This window comes from Vidua macroura, chromosome 4, assembly GCF_024509145.1.
Source record: "Vidua macroura isolate BioBank_ID:100142 chromosome 4, ASM2450914v1, whole genome shotgun sequence".
Classification (NCBI taxonomy): Eukaryota; Metazoa; Chordata; class Aves; order Passeriformes; family Viduidae; genus Vidua; species Vidua macroura.
In genome coordinates, this window is record NC_071574.1 from 2,054,973 (window position 1) to 2,079,406 (window position 24,434).

Here is a 24,434-nt window from a genome sequence, read left to right on the forward strand (position 1 = left end):
ACACAAACATAAAAACAACCCCCAAACCCGGCTATTTATTTAGAAATTTTTATTGACGTCCCACTTCACACAGTGAAAAAAAAAAAAAAAGTCCTAAAAGTGCTGCTTGAGGAAGAGAGAGGAGGCAGCAGCAGCAATAATGCAGAGCAGGGGTAATTAAAGCCCCTGTGAAGCAACAGTCTGCAGATAATGCTCACGGCAGCAGGAAAGACTATTAAGAAACAATCTTGATTTCCACATTCAACTGAAAATCCCTTTTCTGGTTTCTGTTTTGCATTTCTTGGTCTGGGTTAGAGCTCCAGCTGTTGCTGCCGAGGTCCCAAACCATTCTGGCATCCTCCTCTTAGCAGGGGGATGCGAGTTCTGGAAGGAAACAAACGCACAAAGATGGAAGGGCATGCACATCGACAGCCTGCCTCCCTGGCACAGCTCCGTGCCTCAAATTCACGCTCAGCTGGAGCCACAAACTGACCAAATTGCTCACAGAAGGCTTATGCCTCACTGAAATCCAACACCTTAATTAAGTAGCCAAGGGATTAAGAATTAAGCTCTGAGAATCAAGGCTGACAAAGATTTGCACTCACAGCAATATCCAGCTTCAAACTGGAGCAAGGGGTTCAAGAAGTGGTGCTGGTCAGAGACATGAGCTCCCTTCTAAATAAAAACTCTTCGTGTCCGCTCATACAGCTTGTGCTCCCATAGACACCAGTGCAAAAAGCCTTAATGTGATGGGCACAGCCTCACAGAACCCTGCACTTAAAAGGGGGAAAAAAGGAACCAAATGTCCTCTTAAAAAGTCAGAATTTTGACAGAGCTGACAAAACGTACTGGGGGAGAAGTTTGCTGCAGCAGCCTACTGCTGTCCAAGTGGGATATTTGGACACAGCAAGGACAACAAAAGCAACGTGGCACCACTGCCTCAGGGATGTCTCAGGATGAGAGAAACGGGCTGGCAAAAGCCAGGCCAAGCTTTTAGACACACTCTGGGAGCCAGACAGAAGCTGAGAATTGGGTTGTTGAAGATCCCCCACCCCAATCACCAGGCCTGGGCTGTGCTCCTGCCTTCTCACCTTGGGCTGAGAGTCTGCAAAGAGCTCCTCCTCCTCCTCGGGATCGAGGGCAGGCTGCTTGGAGAAGGCCGGGGTGATGGGCTCCGAGGGGCCTGCTGGCCCCCTGCTCCCTGCCTGGCTGCCATCCACGCTCCCTGCAGCCTTCCCAGGGGACAGAAAGGAAGCACAAGGTTACCTGGATCACAGTCCCTCATCACCGTTCCAACAGCTCTGCTTAGCGAGGGCGCTGCCTATTTCTTATTCATTTCACCACAATAAAATCTGAGCAAGTGAAGTTTGTGCATTTCAAACGCACAGCAACTGGAAATTCTACTTGGGCTTTTTTTTTTTTTTTTGTGGAAAAAACACTTCTCCGTCCCTATGGCTCTGAAAACTTGAAATATTTACTTCTGTCTCCCAAGTGTTGTATTTTCAAATGTGTTTTTACAGCTAAAGTGTCAGTTAAAAAACGGCACAGAGATATGAACTCATGTTTTTTTATACCATCCTGCTGGTCATAGGTTGCAGCAGTCACGCTGACATTTTTACATCAGCTACACATCCCTGTGTTACCAAAATCCTCACTAATGGCAGGTTTACCACATGCTTTATTAGAGTGAGAACACCTGTTTACCCAAGCCAAAGGCACCTCATGCAGATGGGTTTTCCCTGCTCCTTCCCTGGATGCTGGATTGAGCCCACTACCCTCTAAAAGCAGCAGCAGTGCCAGGCCATTCAAATCCAAGAACATCCATTAAGAGACTTAGAATTGCTTGCTACAGAGAATTATTAGAACCAGGATATCTTCTGAGGGAGAAGTAAAGACTGTTAGGATTAGCTTTTGGATTTGCAGTCTGTTCCTTTGGATAATATTCATTTGATTACTAATAGCATGTTATTCCCACTGTTAGCTCCAGGAGCCAACAGGAGCAGGGTGATCAGAGCTCAGGCAATTGCACCGCCAGGAGGTCAACTGCAGGACAAAGAAGGCTCTGACACAGATATTGTGGACACAAAACAGCACTCGGGAACGCAAGAAAATCAATTTGGCAAAACGGCAATGCTGGAAAATCTGTTCGCGCCAGTGTTTAAGAAATCAGCCCCAAACCCTGTAAGGAACAGACATGAAACCCCAGCACAGGTGGCAGGATTTGGAATATAGTGTTTCTTTTTCCCATCCCCACCCGGTGCTGCTCAGTGCAGGGTGTCCTTTGTACAAGGTGCTGAACTGGGCCATGGGGTCACAGAGGCCGGCAGAGGGCTCAGACTACCCTGGATTTTGTCAAGCACCAGCAAAGAGCTCCTTATTCCCCAAGATCTGTCCTCCTGGAGACACTCATCACCAGGCTGTGCCCAGCAGTTTCAAGCAATATAAGAACCCCAAGACAGGCATTCCTGGCTGGAATTGCCTCTGGCTTTTTCACCCCCTTACCCTTTCTGCTTCCTGCATAGTAGAACGATCTCTTTGCCCACATCCCAGTGCACAAAGCCAGGGCACAACCTGGATTTGGTTGCTATGAAGGAATGAGCATATCCAAGTTTTCACTGGGAATAACTTGTCATGTGTGTAACAAATCACAGCAAAGCTGCACAGCTCTGACCTCTTCCTTATACTTATCCCAAGAGAACCCTCAGTTTCCACTCTGAGCATTCCTCATAGGAGGACAAGGAGGCAGTTCTACTTAAAACCAAGGGAGAGATGGATTGGGAAGATGAGACACTAAGCACAGCTGGAAACACCAACAACGTTCTGTTAATCTGTTCCTACCAAGAAAGCATGATTTTACAGAGGAACAGTTTTACAACCTTCTTTTACTAACCTGTTTTTTATTCCACAAGGCACCTTCCCTGCTTGCTTGATCTGCTCCTGTTTTTCCCTGTTGCCCTTCAGGCCACACCAACCTTCTTTTGATACCTAAGCCATCCTGAGATTTATTTCTATTTTCTTTCTCCAATAGTGCAATCATCATCTTGATCAGATACAGCTCAATATTGGCAGGAGTAAGTTTTCTAATTTCTTGAATTTTGGTAGTGTCTTGGAAAAAACATAAATATAATGTCAATTGTTTAAGCTTCTTGCCCCTGATTCAGTTTTCTTACATTGTAAAATACATTCACTGCACCTCATTCAAGCACAGGATGGATTAAGGCATAGAAAAGGTAACAAGATGACAATGTATGGGTTTGACTTGTAAGGTCATGTGAAGAATTCCCAGCATGTTTTCTGAGGATGCCAGTACTTACAAGAATACTTTGTCAGGTTTTTTTTTTTTACCCCCAAGAACATTTCAGTAAACACAGATTTAAGAGGGATGTCTTAATCATCTCCATACACCCGAGTCGAAGAATTTTTCAAGGTGTGCCCCATTGTTATGGATCACGATGACGTTATTTTACAACTGAACCCTGAAAGGAAAGCAGCGCCCTGGCACTGGCCCAGCCTTCCAGGACTGATGGGGGATCTACCTGGGATGAGCAGCTGCAGGCAAGGCCAGCGATGCTCACCTGAGAGAATGGGAGGGCTGCGGATCACGTCCCTGATGACCCGCTGCACTGCAGGAGTCAAACCCGCTCGCTCCAGGCTCACCGTGCGGCCCGCTGCCACGGCCTGGCACAGGTGAGTGCCAACCACGGCGAGGGGCAGAGATCTGCTCTCACTTATGGCCCCCTGGGGAAACAAAGGCACAGGGGAGCCACAGGTAATTGCCAAAAAACAATCCAGAGTCACCGGCACGCGGCAGCGCAACGTTCACCAGAGCACCGCATTATTCCTAAGAGCCAACTCATTTCTTTTCCAGCTTGTCAAGGGTGTTTCTCCCTCAAAACTCGACAGCTTGAGTGCAACACCTCACCTTGAACTTAGTTGTGATGAAGGAGCTGTGGTGCACCTGACCTCTCAGGGGCCCACAAACATGGATAACAGCACCAAAACTAATTCCCCCTCATTCTCTCATGTTGGATGAACTCTCCTCTTAAAACATTCGCCTTGAAGAAAAGCATCTCAAACTTGATTGACCCACATTTGTTTTTCTCCAGGAGAGATTTCCAACTCTTGTACTCTTCAAAAAAGCACATTTCAAGTTTCTACTAATTTCTCCACAAGGGATACACACACTGTACTTCTCATCAGGATTAGTGGATAAGAGAACATCAAGCTGCCCAGTAATAACTGTACAGCTATTTCTTATTAATTCATCCTTAGGTACACTTTCACCTTGGGGACCACCTGACCCATACTCTTGGGAGGGACAAAGCAAAAGCCAAAGCAACTCGAGTCGCTTACTATGGAATTAAAAACTCACTGTATCCCACCTCAGTTTTCCATACCACTGCTTCAGGGGTAAGTAAGAGGATCTGCCATTTCCCAGGAAAAGTGCTGCCTCAGAGGTTTCAAGCAACCTACCCAGCACTGTGCAGAGGATTTAAGAGAACTTGCACATCCCCCTCCTCTAGACAAAGCCTCTCTGCTGTCTGTTTTCAGCAAAGCAAAAGCCTCCACGGTCCAGAGCTTACCAGGGAGTAATTTTTCTCTTGGAACAGGATATATGTGACCTCCTCTGAGGGAGAAAGGGCTCTAGCACATTTCCAAGGAGATGCTTCTTTCTGAACCTTAGATTCAGATGTGGGGAATGTGTCGGTCTGAGTGAGATAAAGCAGAATTAGATGAATTGTATCCCAGTGACAACCCACTGATCATCCTCCCATTTTCTGACAAAGTAACACTAACAGAACCATTCATCTCTCTGGAGGTTGGTTTTGACCCACAACTCCATGTTCTTAAAAAAAAAGGGAGAGAAAACTAAAGCAAGGAGGGAATCCAGATGGACACCCACATGTTCCCACCTTACTAAAATGAGCATGGCATCATCCAAGGAACTTGGAAAAGAACACCAGCCAGAACAGAGTGCCCAGGCCAACACATTGTCTTAGGTATTCCTCATTCCATGTGAAACTATTCCATCAGAACAAACTGTGACATGCAGTCTGCATGGGACACTTCTCAATTTGAGCTAAACGGTCTCAACATAGATTCCCTGAAAACAACTAAAAAACTCGACATGCTTTTGGTTCCCCTCACTGGATCAAAGTATTTTTTTGTGAAACAGAAGGACAACTCCATGGAGTCCAATAGCTGCAGAACAAATCCCATCCTTAAGGCTCCTGCCCAGGAGAAGACACTTGAATTCATCATACCTGCAAACCATTTGCTTGGCAGAAGTCCTTAATTTCAGCCAGGAGAGGCACCAACATGGTGGACTTGGCTTCAGACACACCATCAATTTTCTTCAGGTTCTCGATGCTCGTAGGCCTGGTTTAGGATGAAGAATGCGACAACATAAGAGAGTCCCAAAATACTGCTGCCTTTTAGTAGCTGGAGGAGGCACTTCAGATGCCTCCACTCCCCCAAGAGAAGCAGGAAAGGGATTTGTGACTTGGCTTGCAAGCTCCCCGCTTTGTACAACACGTCTGCATGCTGGCTTTACCTTATCCGGGCCATCTCCACCAGGATCTTATTGGTTGCCAAGACAGCTGGAGGAATTTCCTTCTCATTAGCTACCTTCTGTCTAGCAGTCAGCAGCTTGCCATACAGAGCAGTCTGGGAAGGAAGGAGCCAATTTCTCAGGAAGCAGCTCTACCTCACTCATAGGTATAACTTATGTTACAAGAGCAAAAGTTATCACCTCCCTGATCTTCCCGATAATACACAAAACACCTACCATCCATTAACCCCTCCTCATGTATTTCAGTCCTATTCTGGGACCTCTGTTCAAAACAGCTCAGTAATTTTAAGAGCTGCCCAAACACCGAACAACTGTGGTGTGCAGGCTGACTGCAATTCAGAGATATCCTCCCTGTCCCAGAAAAGCTTACCTCTAGTTCTTTTTCTGGGGATGAAACACCTGGTCCTTGGGACTTGAAAGGAGATTTCAGTGGTGAGCGCCCTGAAACACTAACAAAAAATCATGTGTGAAGCAAGCCTTGCTTTAGATCAGTATATTCAGGGACTTGGTTCAAGGCCCAACTTATTTTGCCAGCTCTGCACCCAGACAGGACTGGAGCTGGTTGGGGTACAACCAGCAGTATCCAAACTTCCACTGAGTCCACGAGCTCAGGGACATCCACCCTTGACTGGACTGCCAGGATTACACTGCAACATCCGTTAGCACACAGGTTGGACCACGAGACTCCTTTCCTAAGCACAGAGCAAAATAACTTGGTTTGGATTTTAACTGTCCCTAAAATCATCTGTCTTCACATGGCTGCAGTGGCAAATATTCACCTTAGTGACAGGGCCCCTTCCTGTCATTTGCCAGCACCACAACGGTGGCCTGAAGGAGGAATCCATTCAGAAATACAAGGTGCATTTAATCTGAAGCAGCACATGAGCCAGGAAAACAAATTACTTGGTCTGCTTTTTGCAAGAGGTTATTTGATTTCTTTTGACCCGAGGGAGCCTCGGCTTGGTCTCAGTCTTCTCCAGACCAGTGTGGAAAGGCAGAGCCCTCCATGCTCCCTGACGTTAACTGTGAAATCTTGTAAACACGATATATTTTGAGATGTAATGCAGTGTACAGCAAGCTTTAGGCACTTGTCTTTTTTTTTTAATGCATTAAACATTTCCACATGCATTGCACAGGAAAACGCTCACTTTAACAATCCCCCAACAAGCAGTATCCACATTAACACCATCAAAATTAGATAACTCCATTTTATTTTCAAATACCGTACCTGTTAACCATGTTAGTGCTTCTTGGAGGAGTTTGACCTTTTCTGTAACAGAACATCTCATATAGAGATATCTATGAAAAACCAGAAGAAAAAGACAAATGCTGATTTACCATCTTTTCACCGAGTTTGCTGTTGACAAAACATTAACTTGCGGTAAGTTGAGTTGGATTTATTTTTAACATGAGCGAGGATGGATCACGCAGCAGGAGGGTTGTACTGGTACAGACCTGCTTGCCTGGTGACTGTGCTGTTCCTTTTGTGCCTGGGGAGCGCTGCCTGGAGAGCAGAGGCCTGCTGCTGTAATGCAATTAATTGTATCTTAATTCCATCGTATAGTGAACAAAAAATAACATTTTGCTAAATAAACTGATTTCAAGTTCATACAAGGATGTATTTGGCAAATCAAGTTTTTGATTAATCATTAGAATTGTCATTCCTCATGAAAAAAAACAGAACACTGAGGATCTCAAAGCCTCCTGCTGTTCAACCCTGCCTTCTCCAAAAGCAGGCTTCACAGACAGATCTGCCATCAGCAAAGAAGCGTTCGAGAGAACACACGTGCTACAATTACCTGGCAGAAGGTCTCTGCAGATTAAGGTCTTCACTGGACTGTAACAGAAGACTTGGCTTTGAGGCAGATCCATCTTTGGACAGCCAATTCCTACCCTGTAAGAAATAAACCGCACGGCTTAGCTGTGGGTTACTCAGGAGGAGCTCTCAGTGGGTCATTTCTCTACCACAAGTACCTTCTGGGTGAGCACACAAATGGTTGCAAACTTGTTGGTTTGGCCCGAGACCTCTTTGAGGAACCCTTCCATGATCAGCTGCTGGCAGAGTAGTTTCCACCAGTTCTCTGGCCACTCTTTTCCACAGCCAAAGAGAGGGTGTCTCCGGTACCGGTCTGGCAAGCGTTGGGAGCACTGGAAGGTTTGAAAAAACCCGTCAGATTTGTCTGATTTTTGTGGAGATTTGTCCACTCCTTGCACAGGGAAGCTTCAAACACAATCAGTAAAGCAAAAGCCCAGTACATGAATGAGGAGCCTCCTATGACCTATTCCACTCCTCACCTGCTTCCTGCCAAGGCCGTGGCAAGTTCATTTTCCCCTAGATACACTTGTGTGACAGTCAGCAGCTTAACTGCGTTAAAAGGTTAAACAAGGAACATAATTCACCCAGTTTTATCAAGTACTACAGGTCATTCCTCGTCTCCTCAGTTTGTAAGCATTAAAAGTACTTTGTTCTTATTCTAATTGATTTCCAGTGAGTTTCTTGCTTACTATTTCAAAACAAATAAAATTAAAGGTGTATGGTAATTAATTTATGTTTACTCTGGTACTCTACTTCCTACTTCAGTAGTCCCAAGTCAGACAGCAGCACAAAGCTACAGTGGAAGCCATCCTTTGCTTTATTCAAACACAAGTCAGCTAATTGAGCCAAGATGTTTATCCTTAATTCTGAAAAGGCTGCTCCTTGCAAGAGAATCAAAATTAGGCATTTTCGCAAAAGGCTAAAGGACAATCATCTTGCTTGTTGCGTGGGGAGTGGAGCTGAGCAGCTTCCCGAAGTCAAGACTGCCTCTCTGCACAAACCTCCATCTCTCCAAGGAAAAGGGTACACACGCATGGACATGTAAGTATATGCATGTAGCGACTGACAGATGAATCAAGAGGGACACTGTCACAGCCCCTCCCCTCAGAACAAGGAGCTGCCCCATCACTTACAGACCCTCGAAGAAGCAGAATTGGCATCCTGGTCCCAAACCTCTCATCCAGGGCACTCACTGCAGACAGCAGCTGGTGTGCTTGCTTGCCAAAGTCCTGCAATCCGCCCTCAAAGTCGCTGGGGACTGCAAGGCAGGAGCCGCTGGGAGGCACAAAGGAAGCCAAGCTTAACACAAACAAACCAAGCCCCCTCTCCCTTGCTCCAGATGTTGTCAACTCAGTGATTAATGACATAATTAAATGAAATAACCGCAAGGGATTAGTTGTGCTTAGTCTCTAACGTCAGTCCTAGTTCTATACACTTAAATACGTTTAATTGTTTGTATCAGTGTAACTTCAAGACACATGTATATTTCTATCCATGTAAATTCTCAGACAACTCCCCCGCCCTACAGTAAGTTCTCCACCACACCTGCAGTTAAGAACATTCTCTCAGCAATCTTTGGGATTCAATATTTAAATATTTGTATTGGTTCGGGCATGCACAACATTTCTTTAACCACACTTTAAAACTTTTTCCTGTTTCTTTAAGAACATAAAAAAAAAACAACCCAAAAACAGGAGTAAAGAGCAACCCCATTAAAGGCTATGTAAGGTTTGTTAATGTATTTCTTACTGACTGAAAGAACCCACTGAAAAATTACTGTCACAAACCACTTCTAAGGAGAAAAAATGAAAGTTATCTATTTCAAGTGATTTCAGTTCTGCAATACAAATTCACTACCTGGCTCTTTATAAGCACTGCAAGGTGACTGCAAAGAGGGCAATCACGATCTTTTAAATTCTTTTTAGACTTAGCTGTAGTAGAGGCCAGGCAAAGCTGTCCTAATCCTTGACATACAGAAATTCAGTAGCTAAATTGGTAACACTTCTCCAGAAAGCACCACAGCCTAGCACCTTGCCTGGGATCAGAGAGCATCAGGCTGACAGCAAGAGCAAGGAATGCTTCACTATAACTTCAGGGAAAGCTTTATTCCAACTACAGAAGGAAGTGACAAAAGTGTTTCTGCTCATGCCTCCGTGACTATCAGCCTCCTGAGACCCCCTCAGCACATGTGTGAGATTATTAGCAAGGTTAAAAGAGCACATGTCAGCACAGGAGAACAACTCCCTGGACACTGGGGCAATTTAGCCTTAGACACCTGGTACCACACACCATTTGCAAGTGTTGTCTTCTGGGATTAATTACCTAAAAGGGCTTAAACTGATGAATAGGAGTGTTTTTCACTGAGTGGTGCTCTAAACCCCTTTTAAGAACTGTGATCCTGCTCTGCTTCCAGGCTTTCCCACAGCCTCACTTGGAGCTTATCACAGTTTGCTCGACTCACTGGAAAAAGGTTAGAGAGACGTTCAAAAATAAACCTCGGGCTGAACAGCTGCAAGATCAGATGCGTGAAAGTCAATTCTTTTAGATAATTTGCCTTGTAAGTCAGGCTGAGAGAACATCACCTCTAGGATCAGCCTTCAGGGAAGAAAGCTTACCTGGACCTGCAATTATCACAGCATTCTTCTGTGCCCATGATGCCAGAGGAAACCTTTCGGAGTTGTCTGTCTTCAAAATGAGACAGGATGATTCTACCCAAGGGAACAAAAAGAATTCAATAGAAGACCAAGAATTTACACGTGAAATTTATTGCAGAAAACGGAGTCGAAATCAGCATCATTAATTAATTCACTGGGGAACCAATTATTTAGCCTTGATTCCTCTAAAGAAAAAGTCTTTTTTGAGAATAAGCAAACAAGGAAACGTATAAATGTGCTGAAGGATGTGCTTTTGATACAGCTTATTAATATAGAATAGAATGTTCTGTGCTTGTAGAACACATTGTGAGCCTGAGCTGCCTTCTGGTTACAGCCCCCACCTGTGCCTGAGTCCCTGCAGCTCTTACCAAAGCTGCCTGCAGTGACAAAGCACTAAATAGGCTCCAGCACTCACTTCCTCCTGCAGCCATTGGACACCAGGTACTTCTCCATCTTTGCCAACATCTTCAGCTTGTACAGCCGGAACGCCTCGTTGCGGATCTCGCTCAGGAGGCGTCTGAGACAGAAGCAAAAAATGCACAGCCTTAAATGTTGTCCACTATGAAAATATGAAATATGCCAGACAATGCCCTCCAATTTACCAGGAAGAGGTAGAAAAAATATCCTACTAAAACCACACCCAAGCTGCCTGCCTGCTTCTCCACCACGGGGCATACTCAGGAGAGCACTTCATGCATATTCTTCCAAACATTATTCCCAAAGAGGCTAGAACAGGAGAGAGACAGAGAGCTTCTTCCAAGCCCACGGGCTACGGAACTGCAGAGAGCCATGGCAAAAGGCCCTGAGGAGGGAGACAAGGGCTGTGTCCAGAGCTGTACCTGTTAGAGGCCAGGTCTGTGGCAGCCCAGAGGACGTGGCAGGCCGCGGGAAGGCCGTCGCGCCCGGCTCTCCCCATTTCCTGGTAATAGGATTCCATCTCCTTGGGGGCGCCGTAGTGGATCACCAGCCGGATGTCGGCCTTATTGATGCCCATCCCGAAGGCCACCGTGGCCACAACGCACTGCAAAACAGCGGCCACGTGCCTTCAGGTGACCCCCAAGAACGGGCCTGGCTTAATTCACGCGCGCTGGGCGAGATCTCGAGCCTCAAAATCCAGCCTGAGCTGCAGCAGCTTCAGACCCACGGGGCTGAGTTTGGCCAGAGGATCACAACCATGAGAGGGATGATGTGCTATGGCAAATGCAGGAGTGTGTTCAAGTGGCTGTTCCTGTTTTCAACAGGCACAAAACAAGTCATGAAAAGGAACACAAGGAGTCCCAGGAGATCTCTGCTGCCCAGGAAAGCAGCAGCTCACCAAAGCTGTGCTCTTGTTCCAGCTACCACCATTTTCCTTCGATACCATGCATTTTTAGGGGAATTGCTACAGAAATTCCAAAGATAGGCCAGGAATCTTATTCCTGTCGGCACAGACCAGCAATTTCTTCACCCAGAACTGCAAGACAGAGTTCTGGGTGAAGAACACCCAGAACGCAGGTTGATATTCCAAAATTTTCTTCCACCAAAAACTCTGTAATTCTAAATAGGACCCAAGAGACTTTGGTTTCCCACGTACCTGAATTTCATCCCTCATGAACTGGTGGTGAGTGTCTCTCCTCTCCTTGTTCCCCATGCCAGCATGGTAGGTACCACAGGCCACGTTGAGTTTATTCAGTGCACACACCACCTGCTCAGTGGCCTTTCTTGTAGGGCAGTAGATGATAGTGGGGCCTTCAAACTCATACACAGAGCTGCTGAAAATAACAACAACAACATCTAAAGATACAGAATTAAAAAAAAAAAAAAAAAAGCCACCTGCCTGTAAAAAAACCACATCTGAGGGATCAAAACCAGGCTTAAATCCTTACCTTCCTTTCCTAGTTAGGAACTGCTTCAAATCCCTACAGATGTCTCCACTTTGCTGTCCAACTTCCAGGTACAGGTTAGGTCTGTCAAAACTGGTACAGGTGACCTGGGGATTCCTCAGGTCCAGGCATTTCACTATGTCCTGTCTGATCGAGGGACTGGCAGTTGCAGTCAAAGCAATAATGGGGACCTGCAAAGAGATGTCGAATAACATTCATGACCTCTCACTGATCATTTTTTACACCAAAAACCTCAAGAGTCTACTCAGAGAGAACTTAAAGAGACACTTTAATGTGTTTATCATTGGATAAGTTCAGTCATTTGAAAAATATAGTTAATATTGAACTTCTTGAACATTTTAGAGCAAAGCTCTTGAGAGAGCAGACAGGAACAGAACACTTGAAACACAAAGTTTTATTCTGAATGTATCTTCCACGAGTCCACAGTAATTCACTGATGTGATTAGCTAAATTTAGGGAATATAGGATGACACTGACAATAAAAGCATGTTCAGTTCAGGTCTAAATTTCTGAGCCTATGCAGTAAGTGCTTGAGGAATGTCTAGAAATCAGTGGCATTCTCCTACGAGCCACTCAGTCAGGTAAGACCAAATGCTCCAATATTAAACCAGAAGCTTAGGGACATCATCTTCCTCAGCCCAGGGATCCAAAGCAATTTAAATTTCCTAAGTTTCTGGTAGTCCGAGTTCAGAACATTCTTGGTTTAAACACTGGGAAAAACCTACAGAGGCCAATCACTGACAGGGATGCTCCAACTCCCGACCAGCATGGTCAGTACACCCAGAGCACAACATTAAAAGGCTGATATTTCCGAACTACCACACAAACTCCTCTTCTTGTACCAGAAACCCAATACAGGCAAACCTCACCGATGGCAGAGCCTGCTTCAACAAGCCCAAACTTCTGAAGGAGCTCCTGAAGTCGTGGCCCCACTCGGAGATGCAGTGAGCTTCATCCACAGCTATGAGGGTGATACCTGGGGGACAAATCACAGCACAGCAAGCTCCAGCTTTCCTGAGAGGAGGAAACCAGCAGCGCTCTGGTTTTTGTTCCTGGAATGCTTTCTGCTGCACCACCTTCAAGGCCTCTTTCATAAAAAAGGCCCAGGAGCTTTTACAGTGTTCCCCCACCACAATCCAAGCTCCAGACATCCAACATCCCTCACACGAATCAAAACCTCAAGCTAGCGCCAACAGGACCTTTCCCCACTCACTGCTTCTCAATCACAGTCACAAGAAAGAATTACAGATGTCATTTGTTGTATTTCCTGGATTGTAACACAAAGCCTGATGGCCTCAGACAAACGCTCACAAATTATTTTTTTCATCAGTGACAGGATCTTGTGTGATGAATGGGAATAAATGGTGTCACTACTCTCACCAAGAAATGGGTGAGAAGTCTCCAATTACCAAAAAGGCTTCAATATAATGATCAGTTTAAGCTGCCTGGCAACTCACCCACAGTCTTACCTCCAACTTACCAACAGTTTGGTTGAGGTCCTGAAGTAACTCTAAGTTCCCTGAACAAAACTCTGGAGTCATGTATATAACTCTGTACTGACCCCTGAAAGACCAGGAGAAAATACACTGACACAGAAGAGAAGACCCCAGACAACTCATTTCAATTAAGTCATGATTGAAAAACACTGACAAACAATTTGAGAACAACAGATTTCTGATGGCAAACAAGAGGATTTAAGTGAAGACCACAGAAAACATTCCAGAACCACAGGAAAGCGAGGCATTACAGGAACAGGAAAACCAGATCTGCCAGCCTTCAGAATAAGAAGGGACTGTTGTGCTGCTGACAGGTACAGGTCTAAAACCTGACTAAAATCAGGTATAAATCAGAACACAGCTGAGTCAATAAGCTCCATCTCCCCAGCCAAAAAGCACAGGAGGGTGGCTGTAGCCTCCCACACACTCAGCCTGGGTGAATGCAAACAATATCCTGAGTGCCAGGTCCCAGGGCTGGGCCAGAACCAGGAGTTTCAGTGGTGATGGAGCAGGGAGACCTCCTACCCCTCCAGCACCCCTATGTCACAGCCCAGAGTACCAGAAAGCTTGGCTGAAACTCACCCTCTGATGGAATCCTTGACCTGTTTTGACTGAGCTGAACCGAGGAAGCAAGCTGGAATCCCTGTCATTCTGCAGAAATAAAAAAGCACAGTCATGAACAGACTCACTCTCCAAGCTTTAGCCTCCAGCCTGTGCCAGCATTTCTAAAGGAAGCTCAAGCTGTGAGGTCAGAGACTACTTTCTTCAAGGATCTTCGTGTGAAACACCTTTTAAAAAACAGGAGTGGTGCATGGCTCTTCCTGCCACCCAAATGCTCTTCCACTTCCCCTCCAGCAGTCTCCACAGGACACACACTGGACTAGTAGGAATCAGAGAAAGGAAGGCCATTTTCCTTGCACAAGTTCACAAGTAAAGCATCCAAAAGAACATGCTAAACATATTTTCTTCAACTCTTCACTGCAGCAGTTCCTCACATTTGGATGTAAGCCTTGCTAGCCCACTATTTTTTACCTTGTTCAATCTTTTGTGAGCTACTGATGTTGCATCTGCTAATTTTAGATCAGGTGGCTGGTTTTTAATGACATAAATACCAGCCAAATTGACTGATATTTTGCCTCTTAACTTGGTGATTTGCTGCATTGTCTCAGAGCCCTTGGTTTCCACAGCTGCTCAGTCCAAACTGCAGACAGACTGACAGACAAATTGCTGCAGTTGGCAGGGATTCAATCTCCTCGGCCTCCAAAAGGAATGACCCACTGGGAAGGCAGTGAATAAACCCCTTCCACTGAGGAAAACAGTGGAAAAGTCACACAGACACCCTGCTGAGTAGTAGTCAAGGAGCTTAGGCTGTTCAGCCATTCATCTGCACACAGCCACGACGTGCAGCAGAAAACGCCGCACGTAATTGATGTTCTTCACTTCAAAACATCTTCATATCCCCTCCTCTCACAAAAAATTCCTTCTTCCCAAGGTGGACAAAGCAGGAATGAACCACACAGCTCAGCGTGAGTCCCACAGCTTCAGTGCAAAAGTGTCACAAGTGAATAGCTCTTACAATAGGAAGTGAATACATGTGGGGAAAGCATTATCAGGTATTAAAGATCAAAGAGATTTATCTTGACAACACCTAAAACCGCTCATGTCCGAGTGATTTCGTGTCACCCACAAGTTCCCCCCTCAGACCTCTGAAGAAGTGAAGAGGCCAGGTGTCAGGAGACCTACTACACTGTCCCTCTAGAAAGCCTGTGCTGCAGCTTTGATCTGGATTGCCCACAGCTTCCAGCTATACCGGGTTCAGATGTCACTCCTCAGACCCAAAGCAAGCCCTACCAAACTTCAACACGAGTCTGACAGCCTCAAACAGCTCCCCCATCACTTTGGTCTGGGCACAAAAGGCCTGTGAATCCAGAAATAAGTGCCTTCAGAAACCTCTCACCAGCAGCCGTCCTTTGCAGCCTCAGCCTCTGGTTCACCTGTGTGGCAAATCCGGGGATCTGCGACTGCTGACAGGGGCTGTGTGTGCTCCTTGAGAAACACACGCCCTGCAGCTGACACACAAGCAGCCTGCTGCAAATGGGAGACACCCAGGAAGGCCACAGGCAGGACCCACGTGTGTCCGTGGGGAATCCAGCAGCAGCCTGGCACTGCCACCACGTCACTTACGTCAGCTGCAGCACCTGGTCCTCCATCAGGGAGATAAGGGGGCAGATGACAACTCCTGTGTGTCCAGTGTAAACAGGAGGAAACTGGTAGCACAAGCTTTTTCCATAGCCTGAGAGGGGAAAAAAAAAAAAAAAAAAAAAGGCACAAGGGAGACATCATGCTTTCTATGCAGCTACAACAAGCGACTCTAACACCCCAAAAAAACAAGCCGTGTTTGTTGTACTGCTCTCCCCCAAAAAGGGAGCAACTTTCTATTGTTTCTTAGGATGCAGTGGTAACTCACCAGTTGCCATGACAACAAGATTATCTCTTCTGTCTTCCAGAAGAGAATTGATCACTTTCCACTGGACCCTTTAAATTAAACAAAGGGGAATATTTGATTTTGGCCACCACAGATAACAAGTAAATTGTATGAAACTGCATATCCTGTTGAATTGTGGGTTAAGGGGACCCTTGAGGCTGCCTGCACGCTGCAGCCGCTCAGGCACTCCAAGTACTGCAGGCAGGGCCACGAGTGCCAGAGTGGGGATCTCTAACAGGACTCGGGCAAGCAGCACTTGAAGCAGACACTCGCAGGAGATCACAAATAACACCTGCAGTTTTCACAGTGCTTGTGGATCATTTATCTCCAACACAGAGCGCGTGAACAGTACCCGCATTTGTTTGTTGCCATTTTTTTTCAAGTGAGCAGTAACAAAAACATCATCCAGGCTGAAGGAAGGGCAGGAACGCACACCCCAGAGTGTCCATTTTAACAGAAAATATACTCACGGTTTAAATGAAGAATGCCCAAAATAGGTCTTCAGACACATGATGTGGCTTTCTCTAGGCTCTGGCAGCAGTGGATCTTTAGTGGGAGAGAGGAGAAAACACTCATTTGGGATTAAATTTTAGAAAGAGAAAGCATTGTCTCCACAAACAACAGTCTGCTCATGGTTTGTGACACCCAGGGGTTAGAATTTGGGCAATTCCGGTGAAAAGAGATATCAAACTCCAGATATTTTCAGGCTGAAATGAAGGATTAAAAAAGCAAAGAGGCTCCTCAGAGACCCTGCATGAGGAGGAGAACATATGGCTTGATAAATAAGATAAAGCAATAGGACTGCAATGCCTAACTGCATCATCTGGAACAGCTTCATCCAAACAAGTCGAGGTGTGTGTTCCTCCTCACATTTCAGCTGCTTTCCCCTCTTTGATTTGTCTCCACAGGGACAACCCCAAATCAAGTCAAAATCACCCCAAGGCAGAATTTCAAAATTCTGCCACTCAGCAGCAACAGGAGAAGAGCACAGGCAGACAGGGGAGGTGTCACCTCCCCTGTGCTGTGTTCTGAGCAGGTCCCCCACACCCCCATGTCAGTTTTACTCCCGTGGAGCAGACATCAGCTGACCAGGGCAGAAGTTCACTCTCCCTTGCCAAGCACACCTCTGGATTTTCATCTTGACACAGTCCAAGTTCCCCTTAGAAATCCAGGCAAGCTTGACCTTCCCATTTTGAGAAACCAACCCCCCCTAAAAGTCACTGCGCTTCCACGGCTGCTTCTACAGACAGTGAGTTTTAAAAGTTTATTTCATCATGCACTAAGAGTTTTAAAAAACCATACCCAAATATTCCTCCTCCTCTTCCTCAATGCCTTCATCTTCATCACCATCTGGTGCTACATCCACTTCGGCGTCAGGAGTTTTCCTGGCTTTACTGGACTCTCCTTCATGTAAAACTCCTTCACAACCATCTACATCTTTTAGAGACTGAGCAATTAAGAAGGAAAAAGTTATTCTGGAGCATGGAAGGGCAGAGAAAATGCCTCTCTCAGGTAATATGATATGGGAACCAATTTTTAATCCAGTTATAACAACTTTAATCTAGCAGGTGGATCAAGTCCAAGCTGGTGTAGTAAAAATGACACAGGAGGCCAATGATACTCCAGTCTAAACCCAGCAAATTGAATTCTTGAGGTATCCATGTGTTTATTCTGTCCCTCTTCTGTAGGCAGCACCTTTCTGCTTCATATTCCCTCCCCTTAGCCATGCTCCACTCCACTGTGATCCCAGAGCGGCATCATTAGAAAAAAAACTGAAAAATAAACCCTGAGGCACTCACTTTCAGCATTTCCATTTCCAGCTCTTCATCACTCTCTATGACAGAGGACACATTTTGTTCATTGTCTGTGGAACATGCCTCCTACAAAATCAACACGATTCTCTTAGGAGCAAAGTAATTTCTATTTCACCCACTACCTTCCAACCTTTTGAACCTCCTACAAGCCACTTCTCCATGTGCTTCAACTTCTTACCAAAGATAATTAAGCTCAACATTCAGCTCTGGGGCCTGTCCATTAAAAACAAAACGTCTGAAAGAAATATTAGAAGTTAACAAGTGCTCATTACCTCGGGTGCAGCTTCACTGACCAACTCCTTCGCAGCCTGACGTTCCAAGACCTGAAGCTCTTGCTCGGTAATGTCCAGGGACATGAAGTCATCCCTGTCATCTCTGTCTGTAAATCTGGCTGCTGGAGCCCCGTTTTCCAGAGCAGTGTTACCTCTCAGTGCCTCCTCTCCACTCATTTCTTCCTCCCAGAGGGCAGCCAGCGTAGCATCAGAGCAGATGTTGAGGTCACCTTCAGGTTGCTCAGCACATTCTGCTTTTTGTGCTTTGACATTTGCCGACTCGGCTACAAAATGTGTTCTGTTTGCACCACAGCTCCTCTCCAGTCCAGAAGGGGAACCTGAGCCCAGCAGGGTGGTTTTCAAGGCACTGATGTTCTCTGATATCTCTGCTAGTATTTCTGCAGCCCTAGGAGGTAAAACCAAGGAAGGTAAAGCAAAGTTACAGAGGCAGTTACTATGCTTCAGAACAAAATTCAGCCAACTTCAGTGTCAAATCCCTTGCAGTCAGACCAGTGAAAACACATATTCCTACATATTAAAAAAAAAACAAAAACATTTTCTTGGAAAACAACAAGCAGGTAACAGATGCCTGCTCAAACACAGATACTTTGTTGTGGGGGACCTGGGAGATCAAAAGCAAAACACTGACTGTGGAGGTAGAGACAAGTCAGCACAAAACTGACCTCTGGAAGTTTTCCAGTTGTCCAGAAGAGTCAGGGATGTGAGAAGCCAGGTCTGTTATCTCTTCAGCCAGAGAAGCCAAGCGCTCTTTCACACCCTCAGATGTGGCATCTGTAACCAGTGCAGCAACTGGTTATTTTGTAATAATTGGGGTCTAACATCTCCACATAAAGAACTCACATTCCTGTGACTGCATTTCTACAACATCTACAGCTGGCAAGACAGCATTTTCCAGGGCTTAAAAATCAAGCACAGAGAATCAGGCCAAGCTTCCAAGTATTCCAGCGTTGCTTCTCTTCCATTACACAAGCTCAGGGAAAACAGGTACACCGTGGGAACAAAGCAGTCCCTCCCAGCTCCTGGAAAAGAGCTGCTAACACAGACATGCTGACTGAACCAAGGCCAAACCCTGCACCTCAGACCAAGGGGACAGCACTGCCACTCCTGCTTTTGACAGGAAAGCATAAGTCAGCCAAAACAAAAAGGAAACAAACCCCTCGCCACCTCTTTTTCAGCCTTAAGCTACCTACGATATGTTTATCAGACACAGAACTGAATAAAAACTAAGATGTTAAAATCTCCTCTGACGAAGTAAATAATGTTAAGCTGCTCTAAAACATTTGGGTCCTATTGATATGCCTCAATAAGAACATTACTTCCTAACATGGTTTGCTTTGTGGCCCTGTTTCATCTTAAATTAGGTATTTGTCCCTGCATCAGCAGCACTGAAATTAACTCACTGAAGTGTTTCCATAAACAAGCTGGAATGACAGCGGGAATTCTTCCCATCCCTGTGTACAGCAGAGACAAACACAAAAAAATATCCTAAGAGTACCTTCCTATGTACGTCCTATGGAAAACAGCCACAGAGTATGGTTACCCTGGGCATCCAAGACCTCTTCCTATCTGCTCCCTCTGCAAGTCATCTGTAATCACCAAAAAGCCAAACAAACCTGCCACGACTTAAATATCTGCTGGGAAACGGAATATGCAATTGTACGTGGAATAAATTCCTTATGCCTGGATGGACAACTTACCTTTGCTCACGCTAAGTAATTTCTGGTCACTCTTATTCATATTTTTCAGTTTTTCATAAACAATGTAGCCAGCCTAGGAGGGAAAAAAAACCCCAACTATTAGTACTCTGTACTCCACAGAGAAAAAACAGTAACAAAAAAAAACCTAATCAGGAGTTAATCAGGCAAATAATGGCAGCAATACAGTGTGACCAGCAGAATTCCAAACTGGAATACAGCTCCCATCATACTAATGACTACCCTGACTGCATTGTCCACCAGGACCAGGTTACATGTTGCAGAATGCTGCACTAAGGGCCAAATGCTGCAATGGACACTCTTAGACAGGTCCCAGAGCGGATCATCTCAGCAAGCTGGCTGCACACAGAAAGCTCCCAGCGCTCAGCTCCCGGTCCCACCATCTGCTCACCTCACTCAGATTTCATGCCGAGCTCCAGGAGAAGAGCTACAAACACACCAAGATGGATTCGGTGTGTTTAGTATTTCCCTTGGTATGAATAATGAGTTCTAACAGAAAAACACAGCCTAAAGCCAGCAATGTGCTAATTAGGCTACACGTGTTGAAAAAGAAACAAGTTACTCCCTCATGTTTTCCTGGGAGGCTCCAAAAGGCAGGCCAGGTGAACAGAGCATAGGGGGAAAGATGCACTGCCTGGAAAAAAATGGCTACAAAAGCTGAACCACGCACAAAAAAATTGAAAAGGTTTTCTGCACTGCTTTGGGTCTTCACAGGTGCTGAACCCTCCATGGCTGAACTCCTAACTAAACTAGAAGTCATAAAAGAAACTACTTTCCCACCTCCCTTCCTCTAAGCCTAGAAATAAGAGACTGAAAGGATTTTTTTTTTCCTTAATTTTCTCCCAGGAAGCAGGTGGCAACTGGTAGCATATCGGTGAAACCCTCCACAGAACTGCAGATAAACCAAAACTCATACAGAATACTGAAAAAACCAGGGACTTCTGGAGAAGCACAAAACTCATATGCAACTGAACTCTTGAACTGAACAATATGAAAATCCATATTGTGGTTCTCCTGTATTAGCCACCAGTGAAGGCTGTGTTTCTCCCAAGCTGCTTTTGAATTTCACCTCCCATACGACATTTAACGAGATTTGGGCTCATTAGCGGCTAAGAAAGACGACAAAACCCGAGGGAAACGCATCCAGAAGTGGTAACAAGCTACAGGGAACACCTGCAGGCAAGGGACTAAAGAAATACCCAGCAGCTAGGAGCACTGGAGAAGGGATGTGCTCCCAGAGGTTGGAATGCTGATCCCCTGTGGTACATACATAGGCATCTGTGGCTGCATAGAGCTTCTGCTCCTCGTTGAGTGGAAATGTCTCCCAGTTGCTGCAGCGGACAGACTGATCCTTCAACAGCTGCCTGCCAAAAAGGTGCTTCACCAAGCCATTTAGACTCCAGGTCTCCTTGCACTTCAGCTGGGGGAAAGAAAGCCCAACAAAACACCAGAAGCAGGGGATTTGTTTAAAAAGGAAAGCATCTGCACCTCCCCAAAAAGAGCAAAGCATACTCGGTCCCTTGTTAGCAGCCAAGAGCTCTGGGTTAGTCGAAGCATACTTAGTTTGTCAAAGCAGTAACTCTTCTCAGTGCTGTCACACTACTAAAAATACAAAGCATCTGTACAAAACAACCTCTGGGTTGGTAAAATAAAAGCCCTAGACTTAAACAGCACCCCCTCTCTCCTCCAGGATTTTCCTGTTATTTGCCTTTCTAATTAGAAAAACTCAGTATCCAGCACCAGGGATTCATCTAATAAAACCACAGGAATATTAAAGCCTGCCTGTGCACGTTGGACATCTTTTGTCAGGCTGAAGGCAAGCACAAAGCAGAAGAGCACAGCTCTAGCCCACGAGTCCCAAGTCCCCAAAAGCCACCCCAACACGCTGCTGCCTCCAATTGCCTTTGCACCCCCTTGTCAGCCACAGTGGCTGCACTCTGCTGTGTCCAGAGGCAGTCTGAGAAACTTTCCTTCAGAGCCCAAGGATCCAGGCCTCTGCCTGCTATTACAGCTTGGAAAATGTGCCCAACTGGGGAGCTGAACAGCAGCAGTGCAGCAACAGCAGCTCATTGCCTTGAGTCTGGTAACAAAAAAACCCTCCCAACTGTTCTTTTTAGGCTCCCCCAGCCCTTCCCCTCCCATTGTGCCATTATATGTAACCCTGTTCTTTTGTTCTCTTTCAAGTTTATTTTTGGTTTGTTTTCTCTTCAGCAGAAGACTTTTAAGCTGCTATCAGAGATCACATTGCTCATCTTCATAACAAATTATCCCGAGTCGAATGACGGGATTAAAAAGAAAAAGGGGGTGACTCAGGAAACTCCAGCTTGGAGAAGTAACAGCTCCTCTTATTGCTAGAGCAAAACAGTTAATTTGTATCATTTCCAATCCAAACTCTACAGCGGCTCCTACGGAAAGCACTGAGCTGCATCACAGAAGGAATGAACAATGTGTGGAGAGACCAAGCCCAGGTTAAGGTGCACGCAGAAAGAAAAGCTTTAAAGGACATGCAAGAAATAAGAATGATTTGGAAAGCAACGAACCTTTGGCTCCCCTCCCTAAAAAGACAGCACAGGTGTGCCTGCATCAAACCATCTCTGACACAGAAATGAAACTCGGGGTGTGCCAAAGGCAGCACAACTTGTAAACAGCAGCTCACCAGGTGCACCCACACCACAGCTGAGGTGACACCAGCCTGAGAATCATAGGAATAGAGATATTCCTACAGAAAATCTATTCCCAGATGGCGTGGCAGAAACACCTCTGCAGGAAGGGCTTCAGGGAAGACCTTGATGCCTCCCTCTAGCACCCAGCAGGGCTGCCTTCTGGTAGCCTGTTGATGAGGTTCAGCCATTGCTGGGACAATGACACCACTGCCAGCAGAACTACCTGGCCATCTCCATCACCAAGAATTAAAGGAAAAGCACCTGCAGCCGAATTCAAAAGGTACCACCTTGTAAATAGTTGAAGTGAACAGACCTGAGGGGGGACAAATGCTGATTAAAAACTGGCTCACTGAAAGACAGCACTTGGTTCTGCAGGCTTTGAGAGGTGTTTTTGAACAGTTTCTGAACAAGTTACAATACAGCTCTGCTCTATTCCACAGAACACCTTTGCCATTGGAATGGAACTCCAACCAGGACAAGGAAGCCTCCTTTTGCACAGCAGCACCAGAACAAGATTCCCTCCCACAACAAAAAGGTTTTAGAGTTTTACTTTCTCATTAGCAACGTCAGCCAGCTCCACAAAGCTCTTCAGCTTGATTTCAAAGTCACTCATCAGCTTCCATTGATCTCCCTCAATTCCTACGCCAACCTTTTTAATTGTTTCATCTTCGAGCAGCCTTTTGAGTCCCTTGGGAAAACCTAAAATAGATTAAGCCCAAACATGAGAAACTAAATACTGGAAGATGCCAGAAAGTGTAATGGCAATGACAAAATCTGAGCACAAAGGCCATCTGCAAAACCCTGTGTTTTTAAAGGAAAAGCCACCATAGTTCCTCTGATTTCTCTCTGGAATGACTGAAAACTGCAGCTGGTTGTGATGGGTCATCTGCAGACAAGCAAGAAGGAAATACTTGAAATACACAAATCATCCTGCACCTGGAAACAAACCAAGTAAAAAAAAAAAACAACAACAAACAAAAAAACAACAAAACAACCCAAACCTTATTTGTCTTTCTGATTGATAAGTCACATCACAAAAAAAAAAAAAAAAAAAAAAAAAAAAAAAAAAAAAAAAGCAACCCCTCACTGGTAAAGTACTTTAATTCTCAAAATTCAGTGTTTGTTACATGAAATCAAATATTATTTTACTATTTTCCCCATAATTTCTTCACAGTTTTTGCTATTTCACATTTCTGGGCAACAGTTGAAACCATAAGCATGGGAAATCACCAGAAGCACAGACTCTCTGGAGGCAAACTCGGAGCTGAGGCTGGGCTGCTCCAACAACAGCATTTGGAAAACAGAATCCACCAACCAGATGCTGTGCCAAGCCCAAACACGTCAGTCTTGTCAGCAAGCAAAGCCCCACAGTGTTCCAAGGTGCACACAGATACTGAGTATTATATTTTGATTTCTCCCAAACTGATGGCACAGCAAACCTGGATCAAAGGGCATTTTCAAGCATACAGGAGTGAATTAAAGCAGGCAGCTTTCTCATCTCATTTTCTACAGGAAGAACAGCTCCAGACACTTCATCCTTGAACAATAACAGCCTTTTTCCTCCCCTGTGTGTTTGCTCCCATTTAAAATTCAGAGCATCTTATTTAAATCCATACCTTCAGGACCCCACAGCTGGATACCCTGAATTAGTCTCAAGTGCAAATCTAGTACCTGCAAACACACAGAACTGCACAGGCACACAGAGCTCATCTGCCTTGGGTCTCATTTCAAACATCACCTTTCCCCAGCCCTGCAATATGCATTTATGTACTCCAACAAACACTTGGCACCACGGATTTTATTTGTGCACAATTATCTCTGCCCTTTGACGGCTGCCACTGTACGGGTACACTTGCAGCTACAGCCACAGTCAGCTGTGCTTGTGGGCTGGGAAACTGCAGAGCCACCCCAAAACATTAAAAAAAAATAACTGGTAAACCTCCCCCCACCAAACAGTAGCAGCCTGGTGCTGTGAGAGGCAAAGTACATCATTTCCAAAGCTTGTGAGCCATGGGAAAAGATGGAAAGTCCTCCACATATAGAGGGGATTCAATCAAATAAAAG

General features: G+C 45.4%; 1 protein-coding gene across 5 annotated transcripts in view; it reads right to left on the minus strand.

Moving 5' to 3' along the window:
* Nucleotides 1-34: 34 nt before the first annotated feature.
* The window catches only part of WRN (WRN RecQ like helicase), a 28,524-nt gene continuing 4,124 nt past the window's right edge, over nt 35-24,434 (minus strand). The window contains exons 5-35 of one of the 5 annotated variants that reach the window (XM_053975231.1): nt 22,921-23,069; nt 20,978-21,127; nt 19,690-19,762; nt 18,655-18,763; nt 17,972-18,377; nt 17,685-17,765; nt 17,188-17,332; nt 16,356-16,431; nt 15,868-15,935; nt 15,585-15,693; nt 13,983-14,051; nt 13,385-13,467; nt 12,774-12,880; nt 11,887-12,074; nt 11,595-11,769; nt 10,861-11,042; nt 10,437-10,538; nt 9,983-10,075; nt 8,501-8,642; nt 7,526-7,699; nt 7,351-7,445; nt 7,007-7,076; nt 6,780-6,850; nt 5,922-6,000; nt 5,534-5,646; nt 5,244-5,358; nt 4,563-4,688; nt 3,555-3,717; nt 2,870-3,084; nt 1,071-1,211; nt 35-363 (exon numbers count right to left, since the gene is read on the minus strand). In XM_053975231.1, the coding sequence (XP_053831206.1) occupies nt 241-363; nt 1,071-1,211; nt 2,870-3,084; nt 3,555-3,717; nt 4,563-4,688; nt 5,244-5,358; nt 5,534-5,646; nt 5,922-6,000; nt 6,780-6,850; nt 7,007-7,076; nt 7,351-7,445; nt 7,526-7,699; nt 8,501-8,642; nt 9,983-10,075; nt 10,437-10,538; nt 10,861-11,042; nt 11,595-11,769; nt 11,887-12,074; nt 12,774-12,880; nt 13,385-13,467; nt 13,983-14,051; nt 15,585-15,693; nt 15,868-15,935; nt 16,356-16,431; nt 17,188-17,332; nt 17,685-17,765; nt 17,972-18,377; nt 18,655-18,763; nt 19,690-19,762; nt 20,978-21,127; nt 22,921-23,069 (3,992 nt within the window). In that variant the 3' untranslated portion in view covers nt 35-240. Of the gene's footprint in view, nt 364-1,070; nt 1,212-2,869; nt 3,085-3,554; nt 3,718-4,562; nt 4,689-5,243; nt 5,359-5,533; nt 5,647-5,921; nt 6,001-6,779; nt 6,851-7,006; nt 7,077-7,350; nt 7,446-7,525; nt 7,700-8,500; nt 8,643-9,982; nt 10,076-10,436; nt 10,539-10,860; nt 11,043-11,594; nt 11,773-11,886; nt 12,075-12,773; nt 12,881-13,384; nt 13,468-13,982; nt 14,052-15,584; nt 15,694-15,867; nt 15,936-16,355; nt 16,432-17,187; nt 17,333-17,684; nt 17,766-17,971; nt 18,378-18,654; nt 18,764-19,689; nt 19,763-20,977; nt 21,128-22,920; nt 23,070-24,434 lie in introns of all 5 variants that reach the window. The other 4 variants (XM_053975232.1, XM_053975230.1, XM_053975233.1 and 1 more) reach the window with 4 other exon arrangements.